Raw genomic sequence first — 12,232 nt, 5'->3', positions numbered from 1 at the left:
TACTGACCTGTTACTTTAATTAATTTCAATTTTTAAATTAAAATTCAAATTTTTATATAGTTAAAGAAAAAAATTTTGGCTATAAGGATAAGGTGGTTAAAGAGAAAAGAGCATGGATATAAAAATGGTCACATCGAAGCTAGGATCAAAATTCAGCGCTCGCTGTTCTCGCAGCTTCAGTGCAAGATAATCTTTCATAAATCTTCAAAAAATGACACATCAAATTGTAGGTCATGGAGCACACATCTATAAATGCAATAACACTGCAGATAAGAAAAATATAAATAAGATTGGAGAAGAGTTTAAAGGATATATTTTGGAAAATATATCCTTTCCAGGTAACTGGAAAATGGCATAAACGTAGCATGGGCTTACTAATGATACATCACTTGGTCTAACACTTCATTAATCTAGAAAATGAACAAATAGCAGTTGTCTCACATCTGGACTTCATTTAAAACATTGCAATTTTCCACATGAGGACTTGTTAAATTCGTGAAGATGAGCATTAATAGAAGAATTAAAAGTTGGCAAGGAACTGCCTGAAGGGTAAATGAAAGGAAAGGCAGTGTTGAAAAGGCGTAATAGTGTCTGGAAAAAAGTTACAAGTGCAGTTCTTTGATGCTCATTTTTTAAATTGGTTTAAAAAAAAAAAGAGGACAACTGTAGCACAGGAAAAGTGATCATAAAACCATCCCTGAATAAAGCTAGAAAGCAGATAACAAGGGTTCATTTTAACCACCCAGGCAACAAGACTCTGGAGCAGTCTTCAGATGAGAAGTTGGGACAAACTTTCCCACATTCTTTTATTAATGAGTCTTCTTTCATTTAAAGTATCGTATTACAGAGAGAAAAGGTCCCTTCCAGATTCTGTGAAAGCTTAAACAGATTTTGCTTTCCTTTGCTCTTCTGTACTTCTTTTGCAGAAAGGCGGGTGGCAGACACAGAGGAGCTTCCTGCCAGTTCGTTGAATTGACAAATTAGTTAAGGTCCCCTTGTTCCTGATCCCAAGAGCATTTACAGGTTCAACCAGCAAAGCATATTGGCAGATATTTGTGGTGGGATTAGGACAGGGCAACAGAAACAATGCAGATGAACTCAAGTGGAAAAAAAAAAAAAAAATCATTATATTGCCACCAGTGACAAAGACAACTAACAAAGAGTTACAGGCAGAAGCCTGAGAGACAACGGAGCTCCACACAGCAGAGCCTGGGGAAAACTGTCTAAAAGGCTGTTGCTACATCAAGCATTCAGAGAGACACAAACATCACACTGAAAAAAAATCCTATTTAACAAAACAACAAAATAATCTATTAACTTCCATCCTGAAATAAGCATGAAAAGAACTGAATTTCAGTAACAAAACTGTAACCCTGTGGCTCTAATGAAGAGTATGTATTACTGATGGATTTATTAAGGAAGAGGTGCTGCCCAACTCTTGACCTCTTTTTTTTTTTTTTCCATCATATAAAACCTATATTCCACAACTTGTACTTTTCTGATTTCAGGTCTACTTTGATTTGAAAGGAATGTTTTTGACCCTTGAAGGAAGGATTCAGCACCTTCAAACTCCACGTTACTACTTTTTGGTCTCTTACTGTAGTTTTCATTACCCGGAACAAGGAAGAGGCCATATCTTTCTTCTGCAGTAGAAATGATGAATAATGAATTCTTCTTAGAAATGAAATAAAAAGGAAGGCTTGCTTCGCACTATGACAGTTTGCAATACAGCTGGATTGTGTTTAACTGATGGAAGCCCTGGATATTGTAGTTCAAGTACGTGTATCCGTTACATTTTAATGCGGAGAGCTGGAGATAGTCGCAACTGTAGAGCAGACAAAAGAACCTAAGCGGTAAACTTCTTGTGCCTTATTTTAATGGTCAAATAAATATATCATATATAGAGATAAGTAGACATACGTGCTACTCACATAATATGCAAACTACTACTTACAATGTAATTTTCTTGAAACAGTTCTGCTGTTTCACATCATAGCCTAGTGTTCTTCTAGTCATTTATACAGCATTTAACATGATTTTGCCTGGGAAACATCATTTAATCTAATATGCTGAATGACATTAATGTTTCTTAATTTTATTTGGGAAAAGTTCTTCCCTTGGCCTGAGATGAATAAATTGCACAATTTTTCATAATCTGTGCAGTATAAATTAGATCTTAAGACACTTCTGATTGCATTTCCTTTTTTCCCTTCTAGTTATTTTACCTCCATAGGAAATGTCTTCCTGTTCTGTTATGATACCTCTGCATTAGTGTGAAAATAGAGTAAGGTATCTCCAAAATAAAATTCAGAAAAATTTTGCACATAAACTATGGCAAGGGTTCACAGAGGAAAGAGACACAGCCTCTGAGAACAGCATGGTGTAACCGAAGACGGACTAAACTCCTCCAACTATTTCCTAGATACCCTGGGAGGGGTTAGGTGGCCAAGTTGCTAAAATGCTCTCAGATGCCTCAAGTCTTCACTCTGAAAGTGTCATACACTAGGAACTGAGTACTTGAATTGAGGAACGCACTGCAGACTGAATTTTAATAAAAAATAATAATAAAAAAGCATGACGGTTATTGGGCAAAACTCTATAGTCTGCTACCAGCTTTTTCTTTCCGTTTTTAAATAATGGACTTGTTACCGCATCGTTACCATTTCATACTCATCAACAAGATCTGACATATAGCAAAAAGCATGCTCCAGAAGCTGTCATTTAGCTTTACTAGACTTTATGTCCCCAATGAAAAGTATGTGTCCTAAACACTCAGAAAATAAGTTATAACTCCCATATCACTCCAAGCATAAGAATCAATTTTCCTCTAATTAAGAGTCACCAGTGATGTGCCAGATAAACAAACTGTCCCAAAGGAAGCATGCAATGTTCTTATATAGTGAAAACAAAGAATTTCTTCTACCTCACCAACCACTTCAAATGTAAGCTATACAGTGCTGGAGAAAGAAGCTCATTTCAGTTCTTTGTAGAGTTCATTAAGTAGATGAAAACCTGAACAGCATACATGTGTGTGCCTATACACACACTACAAAAAAACACAGGATGTCACCCCTGAAATGATCTAAAAATGTTCATATTCTTAATGTGATCTGCAATCTTAATAAAATTTGCTAAAGGATCAAATGGAAATGTCTTAGAAAAGTCCACTCGCCAATATCCTCACCACCAGCATGTTCTTTTCTTGTTTAATAATAAATATCTTCCTAAACAGAAGAATAGACACGGCCACTGTTTTAAAATATGAAAGTGTATCTTACAGATCTGGATTTTTATTTACAAAGAAATATCCTTTCATATTAATGGTTCTTTTTTTCTTGGTTCATAAAGAAAACCAGAATTTCATAGAGAACAGAGTCTTTAGCATGAATGCATCACCCCAATTAATGTAAGATTTTCAGTATGCATGATCAATCACATACTTGTTATACCATCTCATACGGCAAATCTATGACCTAGTTCTAGAAATGGGTTATCTTCAGGTTTAAAAGCACCATCTGCTTTTAATGATGCCACCAGCAAAATTGCTGTAATAAAAAAAAAAAAAAAAACAAATCCCTAAGTGATGGTAAAATCCAAAGCCCAGAATAAATTTTCAAGTCATGACTACTCTTACAGAGAGCACCCTTTTAACTGCAACCTTTAACAAAAGATGATCAGGTTCAAATTAGTCTTACCCCCTCCTTGACATCCACACTGTGCAATGAACAATGAATTAATAAGATTGTTGCAAGGAAAGGCAACTTGAGGGCCGAAATAAGAAGGAATGGGGAGAAAATTTATTTTTTTATTACCAAGAGTTCTTAGAAGTCCAAAATAAGATACAGGTTTCAGACACTCAAGGGAAAGAATCGTTTTTCTCTTTAGTAATGCAAAGAAAAGGATTGACTCTGGCTAAATAATCTTCAGAAATGTATGTGTACATTAGTAAACAATTTCTTCATGTTATCAAATTAAAACTCCTGTAAAGACATCAAGACAGAAATTTTGCCAGCAAGTCTTTGTTTCAAAAACTAAAGGAAATTAAGTCTTTACTGGTGATGTACATAAAAACTGATAGCTTGAACTTTCTGCCAACTGATTTAGCAAACAATTATGATCATAAAGTTGCAAAATAAAAATAAAGTTATTTCTTCTTGCTTCAAGTGAAAGGTTTCAAGCATTTCCTTTAACATTTTACAGATTAAACTTAGGCGTTAAGTAGGCATTATGCAGGAGTATGGAACTATTTCTGCATACCCTGTGACTATATCTGAAAAGCCTTTCACTGATCCAGAAAAAAAAAAAAAAAAGAAATCGAAATCTTTATCTCTGTACAATTAATAAACTTCAGGTCCCTATGGCAAATGAAGCCTTTAATCATGCTCTTCCCCCTTCTACCACTACGCTTATCCTTCAACTCCAGTCTCACAGCAACTGTTCTCTCTCCCTCAAGCTTTCTCTGCCCTTCTTGTAATAAACCCACCCCCTTTCCTTATCGAAAGAAATAGAAGTGATATGACAAAGTTTTAAAGTAGCACCACCTGCGCAGTCCTCTAACTTTCCTTCCACCAACAGGAAGGCTCTGAAAATGGAGATGGAACCTGCCCAAGAAAGTTAACTTCAGTTTGGCTTTGCAATTCCTCACACTTACATACCGTAGCTTAAATTGCCTAATGCTTAAAAAGAAAGTATGGAGAAGCTGAGCAAATGGCCAAAAAAAAAATAATTGCCTGTCTGTTATGGGGGAAAGGAGACTATTCACATAAAATTTATGCTGCATCCATCTTCTGCCTGGTAAATTAAGATGCTGCCATGTAATTTTTCTCAAGACAAAAAAAAAAGAAAAAAACAGAAAAGAGAGAGAACAGATGACACTTGGATAAAATATATTGGCATAATGCAATATGAAATAATTGTATATTTCTGCAATATTCAAATACATGCAGTACAGTTAATACACTACTATACCTCATTTTGAAGTTCATCACCACTTTTGGCAGACGCAAGCATCTCGTACAAAGTACAGCAGAGGTCTTCTGTCGTTGGCCCTCCAGGGGTACCTCCTTGAGATTCATTCAGATACTTTCCAACTTCACACCATAAAAAAGAATCATCTACTTTTTCCGAAGACTTGAGATCAGATTTCTCATCACAGTGATTCTGTAAGTGATTCAGCTGGCTATTCAGAAATTTGTTATAATCTAAACTTATAATTTTCTGTGTATCGGCCTCACCATTCACAGGCAGCTCCTCAGAGTGATCCAAATCATGCATGTCAAATGAAAACACTATATTTTTACCGAAGAACACTCTGTTATCACCATTTTGCTCTTCAGCCATCTGTACGAGTGCTGTAAGCTGTTCTTCAGTGAAGTGAGAAGCAATCCGACATGTGGCATTACAAGCTGCAGTAGCAGATGATGATGGAAATGGCCCAAACATCTGCTTGATCGCCTTTGTCTCATCATGGCCAACACAGTTTTTCCTGTGAAATGTCTTAAAGAGAAAAACAGCTCCGCTTTCAATTGCTTCTTGTCCATTTTCAGCTCCAACTGTTAACAAAACCAAAAACAAATGTAACTTTATACACTTCAAACTAATTCTCTTTCATTGTCTAAAACATAACTGTATTCAATTTCTTGCTGCAAGTCTCATCAACAGAGATATGAAACGAAGACCATAACAACAAGTAGCAATTGTTGCAAGGTACTGAATTATAAAAGGTATACAACAATAAGGCATCTGTCTTCATTATCCTTGTACTTACTATAAATTCATATTAAGGATTACCAGTGGTTTTTTTTCCAAGTTAGAGGAGAAACTTGCCTGAGGTCTTAAACTCACAATAGTATATTTATGAGCTTTTTAAAGGTAACAAATTTCCACTTTGTCTCACTGTTTATTCACTGCCTAATCTGAATATTCATAACAGACTAAACATACAGAACTCATCTGAGAATTACTACATTCTTGTAGTAATTCCCAGCAGAATTACTACAAAATGTGTGTTAGTTAGAAATCTAAATTCATGCATTTATTTGCTGTAATTTCTTTGGGCAGTTTTTCTACCTACAAAACAACATATTATGCAAATAAAGTATTAGAGAAAAAGACAAATTTACCTCTTACACAAATATTCAAAGGTACTCAAGGAAAACATAAGCAAAACCACCTATCAGGAACCAAAATGTCACTACTGAAGAAAATTTTAAAAGTCATCAAGCATAAACTAAACAAAACCAGCCAGCATACTGGGGTTTTTGTTTGTTTTATATGAGGACAAAATGCAGAAATTTTTTTTAAGTTTAAAAAATGTGTTCTAAAAAACTGGGTAGATTACTCCAACGTTTTTAGTATAATTAGCTTTTCTCACAAGATAGCATAAATTTTAAAACATCTTAAAAGCTTACTGTGGAGATTTACATGCTGCTGTTGTCAAGATGTCTTTATCTGGTCAATTCTTCAGTTATATCAGGATCAACCAGCAGAACTCCAGCAGAGAACAGTATGATTTAAGTGATAAAACTGAAGATAAACCCCTGGTATGGCTAATTCAAAAGAACTATTAAAATGAACTCTCTATTTTAAAAGGAACAGTATTATTCATTTTTTAAACCCCCCCAAAATGGCACTTCTGGCATAGTAAGCGTGGCAATTCTCTTTTCAGTAATCAAAACTGTCTTGTGCCTGCCTCTGTATACCTCTGCTATCCAGTTATGGGCCTACGTATTTGCTCTACTACGTCCCTGTTTTCTGCCTGTTAAACGACTTAACGAAATTAGTGGGAAAATTACAAATTACTTTGACATTCTTACTTATGACTTGATTCAACTTAGGTTAGACTTTAACCCCAGCAAAATCAAGGCATTTTTTCCCCACAATGTAACAGGAAAGAGCAAAAGAAATCCAGCATAAGCAAATGGAACAAGGCTGAGAAACTAGAAACTTAACATATAAATGGAGGTGCCTAAAAATTCAGAATTTCTCTTGAATTTCCCTATGGTGAACTTTGAAAAGCAGAAAACCTCACGGAGAGGACTGGAGGTGATATTTACAGGATAATTAGATACCTACATATGGAAGATACGTGACATAAAGAGACACGCGTATACAATATATACGTAAATAGATCCCAAAGGAAAAAGGTGGCTCAGCCTCCCTCTCAGCATTAGCCATATAGAAATCACAGGAAAAATAAATAAATCCAAGACTAAAAAATTATATAGACCTAAACTTGGGTGCATGAACCTCACTCGTATTCCTAACATAGAAATACACATCGTTATTTAAAGTCACTTGTGTCAGAAGTACTAAACTAGTAGTTTTAGTCTGTTGATCAAAAACTAAGTTTTCACACTTTCTTTGCCATAATGTATTTCAGTTTTAAAAGCTTAATTCCAGATAAGTGAAATTTATTATTTATTTTCTCCTCAACATCAAACACTTCAAGCAGGAAACATTTTTTAGATTACTTATCTGCCTGCGTAGCAGTCCAATTTTTCATGATACCAATCACATGGAATTAAAGCAGATAACACCAAGATTGTTCTTTTCTCAGTGTACTGCCATTCCAAAAGAAGCTGTTGCTTTTGCTTACTGAAGGTCGATCACAAACCATACCACACACTATATAATACTATCAAAAAGCAAGGATTCCACTTAATGGAATCATATTTTAAAATAAAACAGAAAGCCAGATTGTGCATATACATATCAGATTAACTGGAGTTTCCAAGGTATTTCAGGGCAAGCCTCGCATCAAGTTAGAACTAAAATTGTACCCGTATGCAAAGTATGCAAGCAGAAAGCAGCTTGAGAAAAAAACCCCAACAAAGCAGTGTATTATTAGACTACTAGGGAATGAAAACATACCTATTTGTTTTGCAGCTTGTAATATAGTTTTTAAATCACCATTTACAGTTTGATGTTCTTTTTTGTCCAAATTGTCATCAACAAACTTTATTATCTTCTTCCAAGTAAGATCAGACTTCAGCAACTGTTCATGTAGTTTTGATCTTTTAATCTGAAAATGCAAAATGTTTTGGGTTTGGTTTTGGTTTTGTTTTGTTTTTTTATTTCAAATTACTATATGGAGTTTCCTTTACCATTAAACACCTGATAAAACCACCTCTTTCCAATTGCATTCAGTTTCCCCTATTATCTGTTCTTTACACCCTTTCCTGAGTGTAAGGAAGAAGGAGGATACACACATACACGCTCTCTCACTACTTTACTCTTTCCAAGGCAGAATTCTCTGTAAAGTGAAACTCTTGCAACTTCAAGCGATTTACAGCGCTCAAGATTCCAAATTTGTTTCACATTACAGGTTCCACAATATATCTATTGCTTTAATGCAGTATTTCTTGGGGGAAAAAGTACCTACATTCAGTATAACTGCATTTATTCTAAACATCCCCCCAACAAGAGTCCGAGGTGAATATAATATTCAAAGGGAGACATTTGGCTCCCCAGCTCTGTGTAAGCTCAAAAAAACCCAAACATACCAGCCCAGCCCAACTTAACTTCCTGAAAGATGAAATAACAGTGCTGCACGAACACAGCCAAGCAACCTTATCCATATAGCACATAAATCACAAAGCTACAGCAAATCTGACTTTGAGTGAAGACACTATGAAGGAAAGGAGAGGAAACTATACACACTCTGCCCAGTCTTGCTTGCCTACTTTTATTAAATAGCAATGCAACTGAAGAAAGCAAACTATTCTAACTATATACACACTAATACTTTACAATTATGCTTTGGAGAAGAGAAAAAAAAATATCTTTACCGTTAAGTCAGCTAATTCTTCACTGTAATCCTCATGTTTAGTGACATTTGAAAAGGAGCGTAAAGCGCCTGTAAGACGAGGCAAGGCCATCTGTTACTCATTCAGTGATCCATAGGATGAGAAATCAAATCCCAGTTCAAGCACCTAGATGAGAACAAAACAAATAACATGGCTTTGTTAATGCTATAATGCGAACTCGCATCACAAACTTGAAAGACCTTTTTAAGCAAGCAGAACTTGGCTGGCACTTCAATTAAACAAGTTTTAAAAAAAAAAAACTCTCTCTCAAAATGCTGATAATCAAAATTCAATAGAAGGAATGTGAAAGGCACAGAGCGTAGGCAAGACACGGTAACATGCAGAGGTCACTCAGCAGGCTCTTCTTCTCTCTCCTCCCTAAAGAAAAGTTACCAGCAATGAGGCGAAGTGGCAATTATTCCTTTAGCACCACTAACACAAGAGTACTATAGTGAAATCTATGTAACTGAACTTTAGCTCCCAACATCAGTAAGTGATTACAACCCACGGGAAGATTTCCTCTGAATCAGCCCACACTGGGAGCTTTCAGGTCATCAACAGCCTCCAGCACTGATGCAGGGGCATCCTTCTTGACAACCGGTTAGCCATCTTTAACCAGCAAACAGGCAAAGAAAATTACAACAGGAAAAAAAAGATCATAATACGCATAGCACTGAACTATTGGAAGAGATAAAGGGAATAAAGGGGCTGCTGGAAAATTGAAAAAAAGCGTGCCTCGGGATGTTTTCATCTCACAGCTGGGAGCGTTACACACACACACGTACATAGCACGGGGCTCTCCCCAGGACTACAGCCTATTTCTGTGCGGTCTTATTTCCTGTGTGAAACAGGCTCATACAGCAAAACACAGCTGTTCTCCATCTGAACTTGTACTCGTTCCAAGCTTTTTACTGAAACTATTCTCAAAGTTGTTTAATTTTGAAAGGTGCCCACAGCTGAATTGTTTAATGAACCCTAATGCACAGCTACAGTTTCTGATGGTAGCAGATAGACACAGATTTAGATTATTTTTGAAACAACTAATGATACCATTACAAACCTAATGATCTGCATCATTCTTAGCATGCAAGACCATCAGCCATCCAGAATTTAAAGAACTTAAAACAGAGTTAATAAAATGACTTCTCCCCCACCCAGAGTCATATACTGTACAGAACTTCCTGCTTTAATCCAATTATGCTTAACATTTTTCTTCATTTAATGACTACATTTGTATTTTAGCTACCAACTTTGCAATACAGCACAGAAGCAAATCCAGATGCAGTGTTCCAGTCACAGGCAGAGAAATGTCACTGACTTGTCAGGTCTGCTTGTTTTCTCACCTCGCGTCAAGATGCTTTTTGAGAAAAGCTATCACAACAGCTGATACTTTCAAGACAAACGTTATAATGACGAAGCTACAAAATATGGAAAGATAAAATCTGTAACTGAGAAGGTGATAGAGAGGACATGTTAAAGCCTAGAAGCAGAGCCAAGCAACACCACGGCTTTTGAGACATTCAGTGGATATATGACATGGAGGTCATATCAGTGTAGCTCCTAGTGAAAACATCCTCTGAACATTATAGCCACCATTACAGAAGAGAAGCAACATGTCCAAAATTTGAGGGAATCTAACCTGACCTTTTCTGTTTGGAACCAAACAAAAAAGGTAAATCACTCTTTTACTGCTCCAATGCTATTAGCTATTAAAGATCACTCGATTTTGCCCATCTATTTTATACCTACACTCAAATACCTATTTCTATAGAATTATGGTTCTTTACAATAACATACCAACATAATTGTAATATTATTATCTTAATTGTCCTTTCTGAAATAACATGCACAGTAATTTATGAAAGTTTGAACCCACTTTAAAAGGTTCAATTTTCACACACACTTCTAGGAGATTTTAAAGCATCTCCAGCAGGCCCATCTCAGTTAGGAACTGAGTTTTAAAGGAGTATTTCTTCCTCCTTTATTCATCATGTTATTAATACTGTCTGAAATAAAAAACCTGGAACCCTAGACAACAAGTAAGGGCACACCTCCGTGACCACAAGTTGGACAAAGAGCAAATCCAGCCCTGAAGCCCTACAGTTGAGCTTATACTAATAAATGCTGCTCCACACGTGCCTGTGTGTTTTCAGAACCTGCCGGTCCCCAGGGGGACTGATCTGGCAGAGCAGCTGCCCAAGGCTTCTGCACCTTATTTGTAGGCAAACCCCACACGCCTTTCACTTCTGGTCCACGACACCCACACTCACCAGGGCACCACAAGAAAACAAGAATAGCCATCAATTAGAAGGCAGGGGACAGGTGCAATTACTTTACTGTTAATGTGAAAACCAAGGTGAAGAGTAGGAACTTACACAATTATTCTGTAGCATCCTATAGGCAGCTGTAAATACTGGGCCAAAAATGCTGTGGCCCTATGAGATGCAGCATAAATTTACATTTGTTTAAAAAAAAAAAATATTAGTTACCTGCTTTCGTGTAAAGCCTGCTGATGTAGATACCTGCCTGCATCACACTACCTTTAGAATGGATGAGCTACTGCTTGTCTTCCCACAGTGACCACAAGGGTAACTAATCCATAGGATCACAGAATGGTTTGGGTTGCAAGGGACCTTAAAGATCATCCAGTTCAACCTCTGCCGTGGGCAGGGACACCTCCCACTAGATCAAGTTGCTCAAAGCCCCATCCAGCCTGGCCTTGAACACCTCCACAGATGGGGCATCCACAGCTTCTCGGGGCAACCTGTTCCAGTGTCTCACCACCCCCACAGCAAAGAATTCCTTCTGATTTGACAGAAATATACCTGTTTGCCTGCAGCTTGATCTGAAACGTCTGTACTAACTACAAAATGACCCTGCTAAGGTTTTGGAACAAGGAACTAAAAGGCAGCAGTGATTAAATCCTTTGCACCAGGACCCACATATAGAGATGCGAGATGAAATTTTGCCATTCTTCTGCCCATTCCCCCTCGAGAAAAAGGTGTAAGAACAGGTACCATCTTATTTCATGTTTGTAGAGGGACAAGTGGAATGGGAATCTAACCTTAAGAGCAGTGCATCTTCACATGGTAAAAATACCTCTCCCCCCTCCCCAACAAGTAAGGACAATTTGGGCCCATTCTGCTAATGATATTTAGGAAAAGGAACTGAAGTTTAATGATTCCTATCACTATCTCAGACTCCCTGCCTCTTAAAAAAACCTTAACTTTTCACCAAGCTTGTTTGCAAAGCAGAAAAAGCAATATCCACCTTTCTCAAGCTTTGAGAGGATGAGAGGCAATAACTTTTAAAGCTTATTTTACTTCTTTTAAAAGCAAGTGTGTTTTTAACATGGAAACTTTTTATGAGAGAAAGTAAAACATAAAAGCAGATTATACTCAGAATTCAGCTATGAAACCATTCAA

General features: G+C 36.7%; 1 protein-coding gene across 4 annotated transcripts in view; it reads right to left on the bottom strand.

Moving 5' to 3' along the window:
• The window catches only part of ASCC3 (activating signal cointegrator 1 complex subunit 3), a 276,124-nt gene that overhangs the window by 248,955 nt on the left and 14,937 nt on the right, over positions 1-12,232 (bottom strand). For all 4 annotated transcript variants that reach the window (XM_063329884.1, XM_063329883.1, XM_063329882.1 and 1 more), the window contains 3 exons: positions 8,790-8,933; positions 7,873-8,023; positions 4,969-5,552 (listed from right to left, as the gene is read on the bottom strand). In XM_063329884.1, coding sequence (XP_063185954.1) covers positions 4,969-5,552; positions 7,873-8,023; positions 8,790-8,879 — 825 coding nt within the window. In that variant the 5' untranslated portion in view covers positions 8,880-8,933. The remainder of the gene's footprint in view (positions 1-4,968; positions 5,553-7,872; positions 8,024-8,789; positions 8,934-12,232) is intronic.

The sequence above is a fragment of the Chroicocephalus ridibundus genome, chromosome 3, assembly GCF_963924245.1.
Source record: "Chroicocephalus ridibundus chromosome 3, bChrRid1.1, whole genome shotgun sequence".
NCBI classification, from domain to species: Eukaryota; Metazoa; Chordata; class Aves; order Charadriiformes; family Laridae; genus Chroicocephalus; species Chroicocephalus ridibundus.
This window is presented reverse-complemented; position numbering and strand designations above follow the sequence as displayed.